This window comes from Neohortaea acidophila (genome assembly GCF_010093505.1).
Source record: "Neohortaea acidophila strain CBS 113389 unplaced genomic scaffold BDY17scaffold_1, whole genome shotgun sequence".
Classification (NCBI taxonomy): Eukaryota; Fungi; Ascomycota; class Dothideomycetes; order Mycosphaerellales; family Teratosphaeriaceae; genus Neohortaea; species Neohortaea acidophila.
In genome coordinates, this window is record NW_022985510.1 from 2,407,649 (window position 1) to 2,423,809 (window position 16,161).

The window sequence follows — 16,161 nt, forward strand, 5'->3', positions numbered from 1 at the left end:
ATCCATCTTTAGAGTACATGCATGGGTTGCGAGAGATAGGTTACCATGTAAAGAGTTGGAGCATTTCAAGATGTATCGTAAGGTTGCACATACCATCATCCCAATGCTGCTACAAAATCTTCACTCAACGCCAATCGTATGCATGTCCAATTCTCGTCTATACCTCCTCCACCGCACAATTAGGATGTACAACGTACATGACCTTCTCCCTCGCGCTCGAATCAACCCCAGCATCATCCACAAGACCCTCGCCACGAATTTGCAAGAGCACATTATCCTGTTCACCACAAGTTAGCCAATGATCCAACTCGGTCGTCAAATACTTCAACATCGAACTCACCTTCACCATCCTCTTCAACACCTTCCGCGCCAAACTCCTCTGATGCAACAAATCCTCCTGCGTCTCCAGCTCCGCCTCCTTCTGCTCCAGAAACCACACCAACAGCTCCTCCTCCTCCACCCCATCCTCCGCCGTACTCTGATCATCATTCACGCGCCGCAGCAGCAAATTGTGAATCTTGATGTACTCATCATACTTGATTTGCGTCCTGGGTTTCGCTGCGGCGGGAGTAGGGACAGGAGTAGCGGAAGCAGCGCGAGGATCGGAAGGAGCGGGTTCGTCGTCTTCGAGGCCGTTCATGGGCGAGTCCCCGTCGTCGTGAGCTGCTGCAGCACCATTTTCAGCATCGACTTCTTCGTCTTCGAACTCGACGTCGTCTTTTTCGACGGAGATGATGCTTTGCTTTAGGAGCTTGTAGGCTTCGTCGACGAATGCTGGGCTCACTTGGTCCACGCAGTTTGCTTTTGCAATCGCCTCGCTTAAGCGGATGAGCGATTCCAGTTGTCGGACGGTGATGCGATATGAGTTTCGTCCAATGCCTCCTTGCGCGTCGTCCGATCGCAACTCCTTGTATCGTTCTACGAGACGCAGTCTGGCTTCATCGGTGAAGACGGGCTGGAACAGGCGCGCGAAACGAATATAGCGCTGCAACTGTTCCGTGCTGAACTCGGGCTCAACGGCTTCGTCTTTCAGTTGGTGGATTCCGACGATGTGGCGTGCGAGATGCTCGTCAATCTGCTCGTTGCATTCGTCCAACACGACGAAGAAGAGGTCGAAACGCGACATAATGGGCGCACTCATGTTGATGTTGGCTCGCAGTGTTGTCTTGCGGTTGTACCTCCCGCCTACCGGGTTCGCGGCTGCGAGAATGCTCGTGCGGGCGTTGAGGGTGGCTTGGATGCCGGCTTTCGCGATGGAAATGGTCTGCTGTTCCATTGCTTCGTGGATGGCGACTTGGTCTGCAATATCCATCTTGTCGAACTCGTCGATGGCGCAGATCCCGTTGTCCGCGAGCATGAGTGCGCCGGCTTCGATGGTGAACTCGCCCGTTTCTTCGTCCTTGACCACCGCTGCTGTGAGACCGGCGGCGGAGGACGCTTTGCCGGAGGTGTAGACTGCGCGCGGCAAGAAGGAGCAGATGTATTTTAGGAACTGGGATTTGCTGGTTGAGGGGTCGCCGACGATGCAGATGTTGATGTCGCCACGCAATGCCATTCCCTCTGGTGTGACTTTGCTGACACCACTCATGAGTTGGAGCAGGAGGCCTTTCTTCACGATTGTGTGCCCGTAGATCATTGGTGCGAGTGAGTCGACGAGTCGCATGAAGATATTGGGCATTTGCACCATCTTTCGCAAGTCGTCGATTTCAGACGTGGTGAGTGTGTCGAGGTAGTCCTGCTGTGCGCGGTCACTGCTCGATTCGTTGACGTCGATGGTCTGGCCGAGCGAAGAGAGGATGTTGGCAGCTTGGCCTTTGAGGTGTTGGTTGTTGTTTTGGCCTTGAGTTGACGTGTCCATGGTCACCATGTTGGCCAAGAAAGCCATTCGATATGTGAGATCGCGCACACCGAGCGCTTTCAGTCCACTGACACCCGTTCCGCCGGCATCCCCACCTCCTCGCGCGCCTTGAGGATCTCGCATTGCCTGTGGCCGAGTGCCTGGCACTCTGAACTGGCTGACATCCGGAACGACGATCAAAGTACCCGTGAACACGCACTTCTCACCAGCTTTGGCTCGCTCGACCATTTCACCACGAAGAATGACCTCCATCGTTCGTGGCATGCTCCCCGTCGGAATCTCGGAACTATTCTCTTGAATCTTGACCTTCTGCCAGTCGACGAAAGTGCTTTGTCTGATGTCCAGTCGCCACGCATATCGATTGCCACATTGCAGATTGGGGCACTGGGTGGGCTCGGAGTATTTGAAAATCTGCTCCACATCGGGGACGATGGAGTTGCAGTTCTCGCAGATGAACGTGGCCAAGTGTAGCTCGGGACGCACTTCGGATGTCCGTGTGACTGTTCCTGAGATGGACACGAGCTTGCCAATCTGCTCGGTGCGCAGTTGTCTGACGCGGGAGATCAGGGGGAGGTTGTAGAAAGCTAGCGTGAAGACCTTGTCTGTTTGTTGATTCGGCGTGCGATCGTTGATGTTCGTGTCGTCCTCGCTCAGGCTATTTGCCGCGAGAGAGGTATCTGTGCGAGCGGTGGTGGAGCCTGGCTGGCGATGCTCTCGGTAGTATTGCGGCTCGTATTTTGCGATGAGATTGTTCAGGGCGCGCAGCATGTAAGGGTGGAAGCGATAGAAGTCGGTCTGAATGGCATTGGCGAGTACGCCTCGCTCATGGTCCATCAGATGGGTGTAGTCGACGTAGAGGGTGGACAGCTTGAACTGGCATAGACCGTGGATTTGCGCGAGATAGTATTTGTTGGTGGTGATTGCGCTTGATGTAGGCCCAGCGGAAGGAGTAGGTTCCTCGATGAAGCTGCACATCTCGTCGTCAGTATACTTCTTACGTTCCCGGCCAAAGAGAGACGTACTTCTCAAGAAATCTCTCAAACTGGATACCCAGCGTTTCCGCCGTGGTGTCCACCACTCTCGGGACTTCTGTTTGACCAACTGCATTGCTCCGTCTCATGCCTCTCAGACCAACGACCTCGTCGTCTGGGAAGCCATCCATATCACTCTGCATGCCGGGCGTGCTGACGGAAGGGGGTCCCCTGGGTCGCGAGGACGAGCGTGCCTGTCGCGGGCGACCTGCAGCGGCAGCATCGCTTCGTGGTTCATCTGGCGCATTGTCGGAGCGTATGACGGCATCCACGAGAGACGACATGGTGGCGATTGTTGTGTGTCAAGTTGGACGTGTGCTCGATGTGAAAGAAGATGCCCCTCCGGCTAATCGAGAAACCACTTTACGCGCTCGACGCGAAGCGTGTCAGGGACGCGACTAATTGAAGCTCGGGCCGGGAAGTGGTGTGGCGCAAGTCAGGGCCGAAGTGTGGCGGTGGCCAATGTCGAATTTCAAAAAATCATCCGTGACTGCATGCATGTGACCATTGAACATTCAACTGCAGACACTCACTCCGCATAGCTGTCACCGTCAAGCTGAAGAACATTCGCTCATTCCGAGTGCTCTTGCGTGCTGCGCGCTTTGAGTCGTTTTGGAGATTACGCCCGCATCGACAAACTCGCATCAACTCCTCTTTCTTCACCTCTTCAATCCGCGCCAGGGCACTCACAAATATGGCCAGCCTGGACGAGGTCACCAAGAGCTTGGTCTCGAAGTCCTTCCCAGAAGCGAAAGATCTGAACGAGGATGCGGCCAAGCTCTCATCTACCCTCTTTCCTGAAGCAGACGTACGTCTATATCCTCCTAACCGAAACAATCTTTGTTGACTCACCACCACACAGTACACGAGTACGGATAAAGCAGAGATAGAGCAATGGCTCATCACGTCCAACCACATCGCCTCTCCAACCGAAGACAGCGCGAAAACGGCCGAACGCCTTTCCTCCCTCAATACCCACCTATCCACCCGCACGACCCTCCTCGCATCGAAACCCAGCATTGCTGACGTCGCCATGTACTCCCGTCTCGCACCCGTGGTCAAGGGCTGGTCAGATGAGCAGAGGACTGGCGAGCAAGGCTACCACCACATCGTGCGCTTCGTAGACTTCGTGCAAAACGCACCGTTGTTCGGACTCAACGTGGACGCGGCGGAAAAAGTCAACATCGACCCGGAGAAAGTCGTCAGCCCTATCAAGCCGGTCGATGCAAAGGCGGAGAAGGAGAAGCGGAAAAAGGAGAAAGCACTTGCTGCCGCTGCTGGTGCAACGACCGCAGCAGCCGCCGGCGCAACAGTCACCACAGCTGCAAGCGAAGAAGCACAGAACGCCGAGAAGACCAAGTCTACAAAGGAGAAGGCGAAGGATGTGGGTGACAAAGTCGCCGCGGCCGTCGGAGCCGAAGTACCCGGCGTCAGCAAGAAGAAAGAAAAGCAACCCAAACAGCCCAAAGCCGCGCCAGCAGCTGAGAAACCCTTTTCTCCCTCCCTCATCGATCTCCGAGTCGGCCACATCCTGAAAGCCGAGCGCCACCCCAACGCCGACAGCTTGTACGTCAGCACAATCGCATGCGGTGATCCTGCCGGTACAGAGAACACGTCCGAGTACGAAGGACAGGTCGTGCGGACAGTCTGCTCTGGCCTCAACGGGCTCGTACCGCTGGAGGAGATGCAGAATCGCAAGATTATCGCTGTCTGCAACCTGAAGCCGGTGACGATGCGCGGCATTAAATCCGCTGCCATGGTCCTGGCCGCGTCGCCTCGCGGCGATGATTCCCACGCCGGACCGGTGGAGCTCGTCAACCCCCCCGCTGCTGCTGCGGCAGGCGAGCGTGTCTTCTTCGAGGGCTGGGAGGGCGAGCCGGAAGCGCAGTTGAACCCGAAGAAGAAGGTGTGGGATGACTGTCAGGTGGGATTTACTACAACCGATGACAAGGCTGTTGGCTTTGATCCTACGCAAGTGGAGAAGCTGAAGGAGAGTGGGAAGAACACGGTGGCGCTGTTGAAGACGAAGGAGGGCTTGTGTACGGTGAAGAGTCTGACGGGCGCTACTGTGCGATAAGTACGCGCCTGTAGTTGAGTGCTGTCCAGGTTTACAGCCCTTAGATGCATGTCTGTACGCTACATAATCCACGCCCAAATGACAAGCTCATTAGCTATTGTCTACTTCACACGGCCCATTTCACCTTCATGTGTTTCAGATCTGTAAACATGCTGAGAGCAACCTAACAGCTCTACCGTACCGTCACCAAGTCGGCCCTCCCCCGAGGGCGATACTCGAAGCGGCTCGGCGAAGTCTCAGGGACAATCCGATCTGAATCGAGAATTTGAACATTCTGGTCGACAAAGTAGCTCGAGCGGCGACGAGGCCGGCTTCCACGACGCAGTTCTTCCGTAGCAGTAGTGAAATACGGGCTCTCATCGGACGCTTCAGGTCTGCTGTTCCAGCGTGTATTGGCTTTCGTCAAGCCAGAATGGTGTGTATTGCTCGGCGTGGCCAGTGAGCTGTTCTTGAGAATTGAGCGCAGACGCTGCGGGTATTGCATCAAAGGACTGTGTGGCCGCTGGAAAGTTGTGGGTTTATCGGAAGGACGCATATTGACTGCCAGGTAGCTCTCAGGGGTAAGTGCCGACTCGGATACTTGGACGATTGCCTCGTTCACCTCGACCAACTTTCGTTTTCCGAGAGACTTTCGCGGAAGCTGCCCCGGCGTGCGATTGTGTTGGAAGCTAAGTGAATAGCTGTGCCGGTTCTCGTCTGTCCGTTCAGGTCTTTGATAAGGCGGAGGACAGGTGAAGGCGTCGGGCGAGTGCTGGTCAGACGTCTCATCTGTGGATGCGCTGCCGTTGCCGTCGTCTCGCTTTCCGGGGTCGGCATCGTCGTTCTCCACGTCGGACCCTTCATCACTGTCTACCTCACTCTCGCTCGACTCACTTGGTGGCCGTGCAGGGGCTGAAATCGAAGCCAGCTGGGCTCTGATGAGGCGCTCCGTTTCACGCTCCATCTCAAGATCTCTCAACTTTTGTGACTGATTCGAATCTGGCGGTGGTGAAAGGTTTGGTTCGTACTGATCATCACCAAGACCGATGTTCCCCGTATCGTACCCGCCAGCTTCGACATCAAGCTCCATGGTTGATGCTTCAAAGACTACATCTGGCAAAGGACCTGAGCCCAACTGCAGGGCGCTGAAGCCTTGGATGAAAGATGCGGTTCGCTTGGCAGGAGTCTTAGATCTGGTTGCACGTTTTGTAATGACGAGTTCGGAGCGCTCGAAGCCATCACCACCACGTTGATCTCTGCTCTCGATCGCGACGTTCCAGTTTGGGGCGCTTGGCTGGGGTCGGTCGCACACCAGCGTTGTCTTCCTCTTGGTCGACGTCTTGAGACGATTGCGCAATGTACTCAATGGTCTTCTCGTGGTTCTCTCCGGACTCCCGCGCGCAGATGGTGTGCCTGAGTGGTCAGTGATGGGATCTTGTCGGTCATCGTAGCCGCTCTCGAACGACTCTTGCGATGAAGTCTTCGGTGATGATGCCACTAGAATCAGCTCGTCTATTGGCAATCTCCTGACGGAGGGTGCCGCAGTCCTGATTCCGGTTTTAGTTTTCTTCACGCTCGCTGATTTCAATTCTGGTTTGGCTTTTCGGGTCGACCGTTTCTTTCTTCGCGATACAGGCTCGGGAGTCCGAGGAGATGATGAGATTGCCTGCCTCAGAGGCCTTGATGATCCATTTGTGGCCCGTGGTCGACTGGCTCGATGTGCATTCTGACGCCCATTGGTGTGGAACGCATTTGGAGGCTCCTGCTCAGAGTCAGAACCTCCAGAGTCGTCATCTTCCGTAGGCACTGCAGTGGCGGCGAGGTCGGATGTGTGCCATCCTTCACCGTTGTCGATTGTTGTGACGCGTGTGTCTCGTCGAAATTGAGTTGCAGTCAAAGAAAGGGGTCTGTTCGTCTGCCTGCCGTAGGTGATCCTTGGCGGTGGCCTTGAAGATGCTCGCAGAAGTGGTGAGCTCGAGGCGTCGTCCATGGCCATCTGAACTGCTATGCCAGGTTTCCGGGGTGTACGCGGTTGGAATAGACGTTGCGTGTGTTTTGAGTGAGGTGAAGTCAAGCATCTCAAGTGTCGCGTTGCTGCCTGACTGGGACTCTTCAAAGGAAGGCACGACCGGGAGCAGGTGGCATGGGCGACTTGGACCGTCCAAGTACTGTTATGATGGCATCGACCTTGTAAATGCGATTAATTCTTCTGGTCCAATTCATCTAACCTACAGTGGTATCTCAAATCTCGCAGACCTCCAACCCTTCGACCGCTCCACACGGGCGCTCAATGCAGGAAATCCATCAATCACCAATACATCCGCCAATGATCACTCCGTTCACAGCATTCGGTGGATGGTCGTGTCGTCTAGGTACTTCTCTAGCCCGCTGTTCAGATGCTCCCACCACTCAAACAACAGCGTCTGACATATGAGCTTAAACCACGGCGTGAATTTGAGCTCTCCCTTCTTGAACATCTCCTTCAACTCCTCTGCCGAGGTGTATTTCACATCCCTCACTTCATTGGGGTTGACGTCAAGATCGACATCCGCTTTGATGAAGACGATGTAGTCGATTTCGTGCTCGCCCCATTTGCCATCGCTCGGCGCTTTGTAGTGTATCCTGGTTAGGAATTTGAAGTCCTCTAGAGGCACCTGGTGCGGCTTGATCCCCAGCTCGTGCTCCAATTTCCTTTGCGCTGCTCTCTTCACCCCAGCCACGGCTGCTTCGAACGTCGAGCCAGTCTCCGTCGGGACAGCCAATGGGTGCGAGCAGCACGTGTTCGTCCACAAATCGGGGAAAGTAATCTTCTCCGACGCTCGTTGTTGGAGCAGTAGTCGGTTCTGCGAGTCGAAGAGGAAGCAGGAGAATGCGCGGTGGAGAAGGCCCTTGTCGATGTTCGTCATGAGATGGCACAGCTTCTTGCTCGCGCTTCCAATGGGCACGTCTTGCTCGTCTAGCACTATGCATACTTCGTCCATCAGTCGGATCTGCTCCTCATCGTAGCCCGAGAGGTCCGCATCCTCGGCAGACGACTGGGTTTGCGCGGCGAGCTGAGTATCGATTTCGGGGAAGAGGCGGAGAATGTTTTGCGCGTTTGGACTCGCGGTCTGTGTGATTGTCGTTGTCGAGCTCATGTTTGCGGCGCTCTTGTGTGTTGTAGACGGGCGAGAGGGACGCGATGGCAAAAAGGAGCGGTGGGCCGATTTTCTTTTGGCAGACAATGAAACGTGACTAAGCAAGCGCAGGGTCCAGCAAATGCGGATCGGCCGCCGCCGAAAGCTTATTCGTATCAACCTCATGCCATCGACAGCCTTGCCGCGCTGAGCGGAATGGATGTCAAATTGGGGATTGCAATCCATATGCATCTTGGATTGTCTCGTGACAGCATATTCTCCCGCTGCGGACGTTCTTGCGCTCATTTAATGCGCACATGGACCGAAAGAATGGATCCTCGCATATGAAAAGGGCGCGTATTCACCAGAGGTGTCATTACCGGTACTACCACGTCTTGATCTCAGTCACGGAAGGACAGGTTACACGGAGCTGTCAGCTCAGCAAACACGCAGCAACATAACCTGCTGGAAAGTGCATGCCTACAATGGTGACTTGCAAATATGCACTACCGCCATGTTCGACATGATGGTTCCAGAAGCGACTTTCGATGGTTATATAATGCCGGGATCCAATACATCGATACCGAACCACTGAAAGCTGCGAACACCAACAATTGCCAGATTTCAGTGACAAATAGAACCAATCTGACTTGCATCGCACAATGTTTAGGCGTAGCGACGCAACGGACTCGGTGGACGAAATTGAGCACGGCCGGACTGACCATCTCACCGCCCACGGAGCAAGCTCTGAAGACTTGGCAATAGTAGACGGATTCCACACGAGCATCAGCCATGCCTGGTTCGACTGTCTGCTAGCGGCGGAAGCTCCGGTAACAGACGTCTTCCAAAAACGTCGAGTCCTCACGCTGACTGTTGACAGGACATCTTGGGCGGACATGCTGAAATGCTGCACTCACGCTTCGACAACATTTGTCATCAATGCGAGTCGAATCCTGTAGTCCAGTGGTGCGACTCACATTTGTCAGAATCGACCGTGCGCTTTGCGCAGAGAAAGGCGGAGGTGCACTTTCAGGTGGAACGCCGGGAGGGCAGGGCGCTGAATCGGGCTGAAGATCTGTACGAGGAGATCGAAGATCCACCGCCTCCACGCGAATCTGTCAACGTGGAAGGTGCTACTAACTATGATCTCGGAGGTGCTAAGCAGAATAGTACCAACGAACTTAGCAGTCAATAGTAGCACGCATGAAATCTACAATGTGGAGACGAGCAAACATTTACACTAAGCTTTAACGTTTGTGTCTGGGACCGTGTTTTGCGCACTACATCCGCAGTTGCTGCGCAAGTCTTGAATGCTACCAGCCTCTATACACTGATGCGGATTTGGTCCGGCCTAATATATAATTCTTGACCCAACGCGTTTACTTCGAGATCAAGAATCGAAGACATCAAAAACCTCGGACAAAGCCCACCTCCAAACTCGTCAAACTTTCAAAAACAATCGTCAACTCTCGATCAGGTCATATCGGCGCAATGGATTGGCTTGCTACTCCAACCGGCCTGTGCACAACGCATGAGTTGCTCCGCATCCGAGCCGCTCATCTCACGGCTGGAGGCGTCAGCGAAGAAGATTCAACGACGATCATGCAGCTCACCTTTGACGTTGGCACCGCGTACTTTGACATAGTGACAATTGGTGAAGAGAGCTTGAATGCAGGGAGCTTGAGCGATAACGGCATTTAGGGATAGCACGCATGCAATTCCAGTTTGATGAGCAAACAATCACACAAGCTTCGAAGTCTCAATTCGTATTCATGCCTCCCGCCCACCTTCACTGTTGCTGCGCAGATATGCAATGCTGCCAGGCTCTATACAATGGCGATTCAAAGTCAACCTTGTCTGTTATATAACACTTCGATCGATCGCATCTATACTCAAGAGTCAAAGACACCGAGAACAACAACGATCGATCAAACAACCATCAGCGATCGCCACTTCAATCAAACGTATCGATATAATGGACACGACTGCCGACACCCACTTGCTACAGCTGAACCATGAGCGAGCTAGTCACCTGGCAACACTCGGCTTCACCAATGCAAGAATATCGACGATCTCCGATATCACTGTCTACATCGGCAATGCTTGGTCGGATTGTCTGGTAGCAATTCACGCTCCGGTACATGCGTCTTCCTCCTATCAGAGTTGCCCTGCTTACAATGCTACAGATCTTCACCCCACGCCAAACTCTACTCCTGTACCTACGCTTCCAGCATCTGAGCGAGGGATGCCACGCGCTTCCCCTGATGCAGGACTGCGATTCAGCCTTCTTGACGACGACGGTCCATTCTGCCCAGAGGGCTGCGGAAGAGGACTTCCTATCGATGCGGGACCTGGGCAAATTGCAAGAGGTGGCTAATCACCTTCGCGAACGATTTGACAGCGGTTCGCACCCGGCTCTGGAGGAAAGAAGCATGATTGGAGAGAGCGTGAGCGCGGGTGGCTCTAACGGGAACTGATGGTAGCGTGCACGGAAGTAGCCTGCAGATTCGACAAACATTTCCACTAAGCACGGAAGTTTCCGCTCACCCTTTAGCATGTTGTTTCTGAGCCTTCATCGCCATTGTCGTACGCGTACACGGCGTTGCCGAAGGTCCATCTCGAGACGCGACTTATCACTAGTCGATTCAATAGTCACATGTTTGACTTCAGGGGGCAAAGAGGTCACTATCCACGACTACCATAAGAGGCCATACAATGGAGTTCGCTCTTCTGCTGTGTAAGGACTCGATGTAACGCAAGGCTAGGTGTAAGATGTGGAGATGGGCAAATATTCATACTAACGTGTCCCCTTTTTCACAAGGCTTGCCCCTATTTTCTGAGAGTATACAATGCTGCTTGGCCGCTTTCAATGATTACAACATTATTGAAGACAGCTTGACAGATATATAAGCCCCCACCGCCACTCAGCAGATTTCTCAATCTCTACGCACTTGTCAATAGCTAGAGTCATCGAAGCCTCAAAGCCCGAGTCAAACTGGACTCACTAAATCGTTCACTACAAATTATGGACCAACCCAACGGCGCAAGCAACGGCACGAGCAACGACACGAGCAACGAAACCACTCCTATGAGCAGTGGAGCTCCCGATACAAACAACAGAGCCAGAGCCGTCTTCGACTCCAGCTTGCGAGCACAGTGGCGTGCACACGTTCGAGACAACCACATCTCTGCGACGGAACACGTTAGCGATATGGAATTGGACACGATCTTCAATCTCCATGGAGTCGTCTCCTGCTCGTGGCTCTTCTATCGACTAGCATTCTACACATATGTACGTACACTCCACTGAGCTTCCAACCTCTGCTTGATCATTGCTTACCAATCTCTAGGGCGCCTGGGACGAGCGTACTCGAGGCTACTACGATCACGCCCGAGAGATGGCCGATTATTGTCGATCGCACTTTGTCATAAGGCATTGGGACTCGTATTTCCAGCGATCAGCGGTCGAGCAAGCGCAAATGACCGCGGATGAGGTCTTTGACGAGTTGCAAGAGGAGGGTATAGTGGCGGAAATTGCGGACCGTCAACTAAACCCGCGACGGAACGACCAAGATCCAGGTCAGTTGTCTCGATTGCGTGACGGGTTTCGAAGACTTCAGCAGTGGGAACCTCTTGAGAGCACAGGACAGGACTAGTATGTGAGGATACACAGGACACTTGCCCCGATTCTCCACTTAGGTAGCAAACATATATCAAACGTATTCTGTACAACAACATACCACGATTCACTGTTGCTGTGCGAGCGTGGAATACTATCGTGCTCCCTATACAATACTGACAGGCCCCCGTACCATGAGGTCAGACTGGAGTATCGTCTGCTATATAAACAGACATTTCCGTCACTTCAGCAGTCTCTTCGACGCGTAAAGACTCATCAACCACTCTCGAAAAACTGGATATCGACGAAATGGACGGCATCAGGAGAACAGTTCACATTCCCGCCTGGGTACCATGGTTTAAGCAACGATGGTACGAACTCCTTCGATCGAGGCATCCCAGCCACCCCTTCAGCGATGGAGACCTCAGCACAGTCTTCGACCACCGTCATGCCGTATGCATGGCATGGTTCAACTGCCTAGTAGCGAACTACGCTCCGGTATGTGTTCCTCCTCTTCGAATGTCGATTGCGTGACTGACTTCTGCATCTGTAAAGAACCCCTTACCAGGGCAAGTAGGAATCTGTCGAGCACGATTCGAGCTGGCGATCAATCACTGTGGTCTCGACCCGGCCGTGCAACACTTCGACCATTACTTCCGGTGCTGCATCGTGGATCACGCTCGGAGCGGTGCATTAGCGTTGTTTGAACAGCAATTGGCAGCAGGCGAAGTGCCTCACCTGGCTGAGGAGCTGTTGGAGCAACATCTAGCTCAAGGCCTCGGCGAAGTAATCCTTGGTAGAGGGCCTGCACCAGGGCTCCACGTCGCGGTTCCTGCGGAACGTCCTCAGGGGCTGTATGACATGCCAATTGACGAGCGTGGCCAAATGATCAACGGAGCGGCGACTGGAGATCGCGGTCACAACCTTTACGATCTACCCATCCGTCAGGAACGTCCTCCGGGCCTGTATGACATGCCAATTGACGAGCGTGGTCAAGTGATCCGCGAGACGGCAGGTGGCGATCGCGGGCTGCGTGACTTTTACGATCTACCCATTCGTGAACGTGCACCTCCACGGGGTGTTGGCATCATCGTTGGCGAGCGTGAGCAGGATGCTGACCACATGGTTGTTGATGAAAGCCAGCCTGAGCGAGAGGGAGCGTCAGACGCGTGATCTCAGGCTCGGGTGTGAAGTCAGAGCAATGGGAAGGGGGTCACAACAGTTCTCCACTTAGGTAGCAAACAAATAGCGAACGGGTGTGTCGTTCTTCACTACTGCCTTTCATGTATTCCATGTTGTCACGCGCAATGTCCCGCGCTGCCTGGCGCTCTATACACTGCTAGTCCTTCCATATAATGCCACCAGGTCAAAGATCATAAGATACATAAAATGGTCAGTCCATAGCAACCCAATCGACCTCCAACTCTTCGAAGCTTACCAAAGTCTGTCACAAGATCCTACTCCCAACAATGGCCAATTCCAGCAACACTAACATGCCGTCGGAATCCGCAGTACTATGCGAAAAGTTTCGCGACAGCTGTCGAATCGCCGTTCCCGAACACCCTTTCAGCGATGCGGAACTCATCCACGTCTACAAGTTGTGCGAATCCGTCTTCCAAGCTAGGAAAGATGTCTTAATAGCGACCAACTGCCCGGTACACAATGCCTCTCTCTCTCGAACGTGTTGTGCCGATTGCTAACATCGTCTCCAGGCCCCTTGGGACAAGCAAATCCTCAGGTGCGAGAAGGCGTACGACACTGCCGTTGAGAATTGCGAGTCGGAGGGTGTGATGGCGCGGTTTGACAGTTATTTCAAGATGGCACTGGTGGCCCGGTCTCGTGCAGCTGCAGAGCAATCTTTCGAAAAGAACGTGGCGGAAGGCGAAGTACCTGGAATGGCCATCGAACAGTTGGATCGAAATCTGAGTTGCCATCACAAGAACAAGGGTCATTGGGAGGAGCTCGAGGTGGCCCTCGAGGCAGAGATACAGGCGAAGAGAGCCGCGGACGAGCAGGCGTATGCACAGACCTAGAGTGTGAGACACGAAGAGGCACTCACATGAAGCGTTGAGCCCTCCATTCACTCCTGTGTACGTGTTATTCCTTGTCGCCATTCACGCGTTTCATTCCTTGTCTTCATTCAATGGTATCATCCCTTCTCCCCACTCACTACTGATTTGCGAGCATTCAATGCTTCAAGGCTCTGGCGAGCCTATATAGACGTTCCTGCCCACGACTTAGCAGTGCAATCAATCCTCAACTCTTTGGCACTGAAGCACTCACGATCAAGCCTCACGACACATCCAACCGGCACGATGGACTCCCAAGGACATTACATCGACAGAACGAATGAGACCGAAGCCCAAGACATCCGTGAGCTGCAAGCCAAGTGGCGCCAAAACTTGCGAGACCACCACCCCAGACTCGAGTTCAATGAAAACGCCGTAAACGGAATCTTCGCCTTCAGCCAACTCCTCGCCGTGGCTTGGTTCGACTGTTGCGCGCTGCACAGCCTCCAGGTAAGTGACCTCTTTTCACGTAGGTCCTAGTGTTACTCTGATCGCTGACAACTGTAAGGCTCGCAATCACGACATGGAGTATGTCCGTGAGCACCGCTTCACCCAGCTTGCCAATGTTTGCGCCGGCGATCCTGAGGTGGGGCGTTGGAATCAGTGCATGCTGTCTCCGCTGGTAGATAGTGCCAAGCAGGTGGCCCAGAAGGTGTAAATTGAGGCGTGCAATCGTGGGAGACGTGACGCCAGCGGTCTGCCGATCGCGCGTCTCGAGCGATTCGCGTATCACTCGTTGCAGAGCTTTGTCCGCCAAGCCACCCCCCTTAGGTGAGCTGGATTGACATTTCTAACGAGATGGGTGAGAGTGAGCACGAGACATGCGAGACAGGGTTGAAGGCATACACGCGAATGGCTAGTCTCCACAGTTGCTGAATACCAGTATGCATTGAATGCAAACCTGACCGTCCCCCGCCGTCCACAGTCGTGACTCGGTAGCAAACAGTTGCGTCCAGCGGTATGGCGAAGCAACCGTGCTCTGTACTGTGTTAGCAGCAAACTGTGGGACCAAGTGTAGTCTGTATAACATGTGTTCGCAGTCTATTGCGAGTATGCACCGCTGCCAGGCTCTGAAGAGAGCCTATATAGTCGGTCCTGCCGCTTAATATATTTTCGATTCCCAACCTTCCGCACGAAGCTGCCACGACCACTCTCGAAGCACACCGAATCGAGACTATGGACGACCACCGTGAGCATCGTGATGCGCGAGGAGAGTGGCGCGAGTTCCTTCGAACCCACCACCCTGGCCTCGGCTTGAACCACGCTGAAATGGGCGCGCTCTTCACTTTGCACAAGCTCGCCGCCGTGGTTACGTATGATTGTGAGGTGATATTCAGGTTTCCGGTGCCTGCTATCAAGTCAACATGAAAAACTTCTTCAGCACTAACAACCTTTCAAGGGCCACTGGTCTACTGCCGTGGAGGAAAGTAAATTGAGCCATTATGATCGGGTCAAAGAGCAATGTCGAGTGCATCCTCTAGCAAGGCGTTGGAACCGCTATTTTCGGCGGTCGGTGATGGCGGTTGCTGAGGAGGCCGGCCAGAAGACGTTTGATGCAGGCTTATGGAATGAAAGACGCCAGCCATGGGCCCCGCCGCCAATCCGGGTCTTCAGAATCGAGCATCTTTTGTTGCAGCTGGTTGCTGAACAGATGGCGGTCGATGAAGTCGAGTCCGATGAAGCTATCAACGGCGTCAACGAACTCGAGACCGATGAAGCTATCAATCGCGTCAACGAACTCGAGACCGATGAAGCTATCAATCGCGTCAACGAAATCGAGACTGATGAAGCCGTCAATGGCGTGAACGAAAATGGCGCTATCGATCGGGATCAGGGAGCCTGAATGACGGACGTGAAGGAGTCCACACCTACTGAATATCTGTAGCTCCTTAATGCAGTATGTATTGAAATATGCGGCAATGTGCGAGTCTGCATGGAGTTCAATCGCGATGGAGTGAAGGGATGAGATGAAGTGAGGTCAAGCAACTCGAATCTCCGCATCGAAACAGTGGGCCAATCACAGTGCAATGGACTTCATTGCAGCTTCACCACCTCCACCATTTCCACCACACGCACTCCCACGCACTTCCAGCAAACCATGGCCAGCTTCTTCATCTGGCTGCTCGTCCTCCTGAGCATCCTCGTCCTGCTCCTCGCCATCTTTGCCGCCGTCTCCTACTTCAAAGACGACGTCCGCGCTCATTTATCTGGCATCAGATCACGCGGCACCCAACCCACCACTTTCGGCCGACAATACGGCCGCATGATGAGCCACGGCGGGAATCAGGGCGGCTGGGAGCATATCGAAATGGAAGACATGCTGGACAAGCGCGATGCGCATTTCGAATAGCGTTCTTCGCTCGTCTACTCTAGATTTGCTGGCTTACACCAAGGAATGTCACGCTCAACGGG

The 16,161-nt window shown here is 53.8% G+C and overlaps 8 protein-coding genes across 8 annotated transcripts; 5 read left to right on the forward strand and 3 right to left on the reverse strand.

The window, feature by feature from the left end:
- Positions 1–36: 36 nt before the first annotated feature.
- On the reverse strand, positions 37–3,331 carry BDY17DRAFT_290256 (DNA replication licensing factor mcm6). Its single transcript, XM_033732480.1, has 3 exons — positions 2,881–3,331; positions 341–2,825; positions 37–277 (listed from the first exon to the last, which is right to left on the reverse strand). The coding sequence occupies exons 1-3, from the start codon at positions 3,171–3,173 to the stop codon at positions 158–160; spliced, it is 2,898 nt and encodes a 965-aa protein (XP_033594672.1). The 5' UTR covers positions 3,174–3,331; the 3' UTR covers positions 37–157.
- A 56-nt stretch (positions 3,332–3,387) lies between these two features.
- BDY17DRAFT_342763 (uncharacterized protein) lies at positions 3,388–5,058 on the forward strand. The gene is made up of 2 exons (XM_033738027.1): positions 3,388–3,697; positions 3,752–5,058. The coding sequence occupies exons 1-2, from the start codon at positions 3,584–3,586 to the stop codon at positions 4,964–4,966; spliced, it is 1,329 nt and encodes a 442-aa protein (XP_033594673.1). The 5' UTR covers positions 3,388–3,583; the 3' UTR covers positions 4,967–5,058.
- On the reverse strand, positions 5,053–7,113 carry BDY17DRAFT_23815 (uncharacterized protein). Its single transcript, XM_033730327.1, has one exon. It carries the CDS (start codon positions 6,939–6,941, stop codon positions 5,139–5,141), a length of 1,803 nt encoding a protein of 600 aa, XP_033594674.1. The 5' UTR covers positions 6,942–7,113; the 3' UTR covers positions 5,053–5,138.
- Positions 7,114–7,284: 171 nt separating this feature from the next.
- Positions 7,285–8,082, reverse strand: BDY17DRAFT_244341 (IDI1, isopentenyl diphosphate:dimethylallyl diphosphate isomerase; the record flags this gene model as incomplete). The annotated part of the gene is made up of 1 exon (XM_033730521.1): positions 7,285–8,082. The coding sequence occupies one exon, from the start codon at positions 8,080–8,082 to the stop codon at positions 7,285–7,287; it is 798 nt and encodes a 265-aa protein (XP_033594675.1).
- Positions 8,083–8,704: 622 nt separating this feature from the next.
- Positions 8,705–9,256, forward strand: BDY17DRAFT_350849 (uncharacterized protein; the record flags this gene model as incomplete). The annotated part of the gene is made up of 2 exons (XM_033738193.1): positions 8,705–8,891; positions 8,942–9,256. Exons 1-2 carry the CDS (start codon positions 8,724–8,726, stop codon positions 9,254–9,256), a joined length of 483 nt encoding a protein of 160 aa, XP_033594676.1. The 5' UTR covers positions 8,705–8,723.
- A 1,384-nt stretch (positions 9,257–10,640) lies between these two features.
- On the forward strand, positions 10,641–11,767 carry BDY17DRAFT_350850 (uncharacterized protein). Its single transcript, XM_033738194.1, has 3 exons — positions 10,641–10,798; positions 10,883–11,353; positions 11,412–11,767. Exons 2-3 carry the CDS (start codon positions 11,087–11,089, stop codon positions 11,715–11,717), a joined length of 573 nt encoding a protein of 190 aa, XP_033594677.1. The 5' UTR covers positions 10,641–10,798; positions 10,883–11,086; the 3' UTR covers positions 11,718–11,767.
- Positions 11,768–11,989: 222 nt separating this feature from the next.
- Positions 11,990–12,853, forward strand: BDY17DRAFT_307379 (uncharacterized protein; the record flags this gene model as incomplete). The annotated part of the gene is made up of 2 exons (XM_033735112.1): positions 11,990–12,178; positions 12,236–12,853. 2 exons carry the CDS (start codon positions 11,990–11,992, stop codon positions 12,851–12,853), a joined length of 807 nt encoding a protein of 268 aa, XP_033594678.1.
- A 2,412-nt stretch (positions 12,854–15,265) lies between these two features.
- On the forward strand, positions 15,266–15,592 carry BDY17DRAFT_307382 (uncharacterized protein; the record flags this gene model as incomplete). The annotated part of the gene is made up of 1 exon (XM_033735113.1): positions 15,266–15,592. One exon carries the CDS (start codon positions 15,266–15,268, stop codon positions 15,590–15,592), a length of 327 nt encoding a protein of 108 aa, XP_033594679.1.
- Positions 15,593–16,161: the final 569 nt, after the last annotated feature.

Coding starts and splice junctions, on each gene's coding strand:
- BDY17DRAFT_290256 (XM_033732480.1), bottom strand. CDS start 3,173: ATGTCGTCTCTCGTGGATGCCGTCATACGCTCCGACAATGCGCCAGAT. Junction 2,826..2,880: donor TTTGAGAGATTTCTTGAGAA/GTACGTCTCTCT, acceptor CGAGATGTGCAG/CTTCATCGAGGAACCTACTC. Junction 278..340: donor TGTTGAAGAGGATGGTGAAG/GTGAGTTCGATG, acceptor TGTGGTGAACAG/GATAATGTGCTCTTGCAAAT.
- BDY17DRAFT_342763 (XM_033738027.1), top strand. CDS start 3,584: ATGGCCAGCCTGGACGAGGTCACCAAGAGCTTGGTCTCGAAGTCCTTC. Junction 3,698..3,751: donor CCCTCTTTCCTGAAGCAGAC/GTACGTCTATAT, acceptor ACCACCACACAG/TACACGAGTACGGATAAAGC.
- BDY17DRAFT_23815 (XM_033730327.1), bottom strand. CDS start 6,941: ATGGCCATGGACGACGCCTCGAGCTCACCACTTCTGCGAGCATCTTCA.
- BDY17DRAFT_350850 (XM_033738194.1), top strand. CDS start 11,087: ATGGACCAACCCAACGGCGCAAGCAACGGCACGAGCAACGACACGAGC. Junction 11,354..11,411: donor GACTAGCATTCTACACATAT/GTACGTACACTC, acceptor ACCAATCTCTAG/GGCGCCTGGGACGAGCGTAC.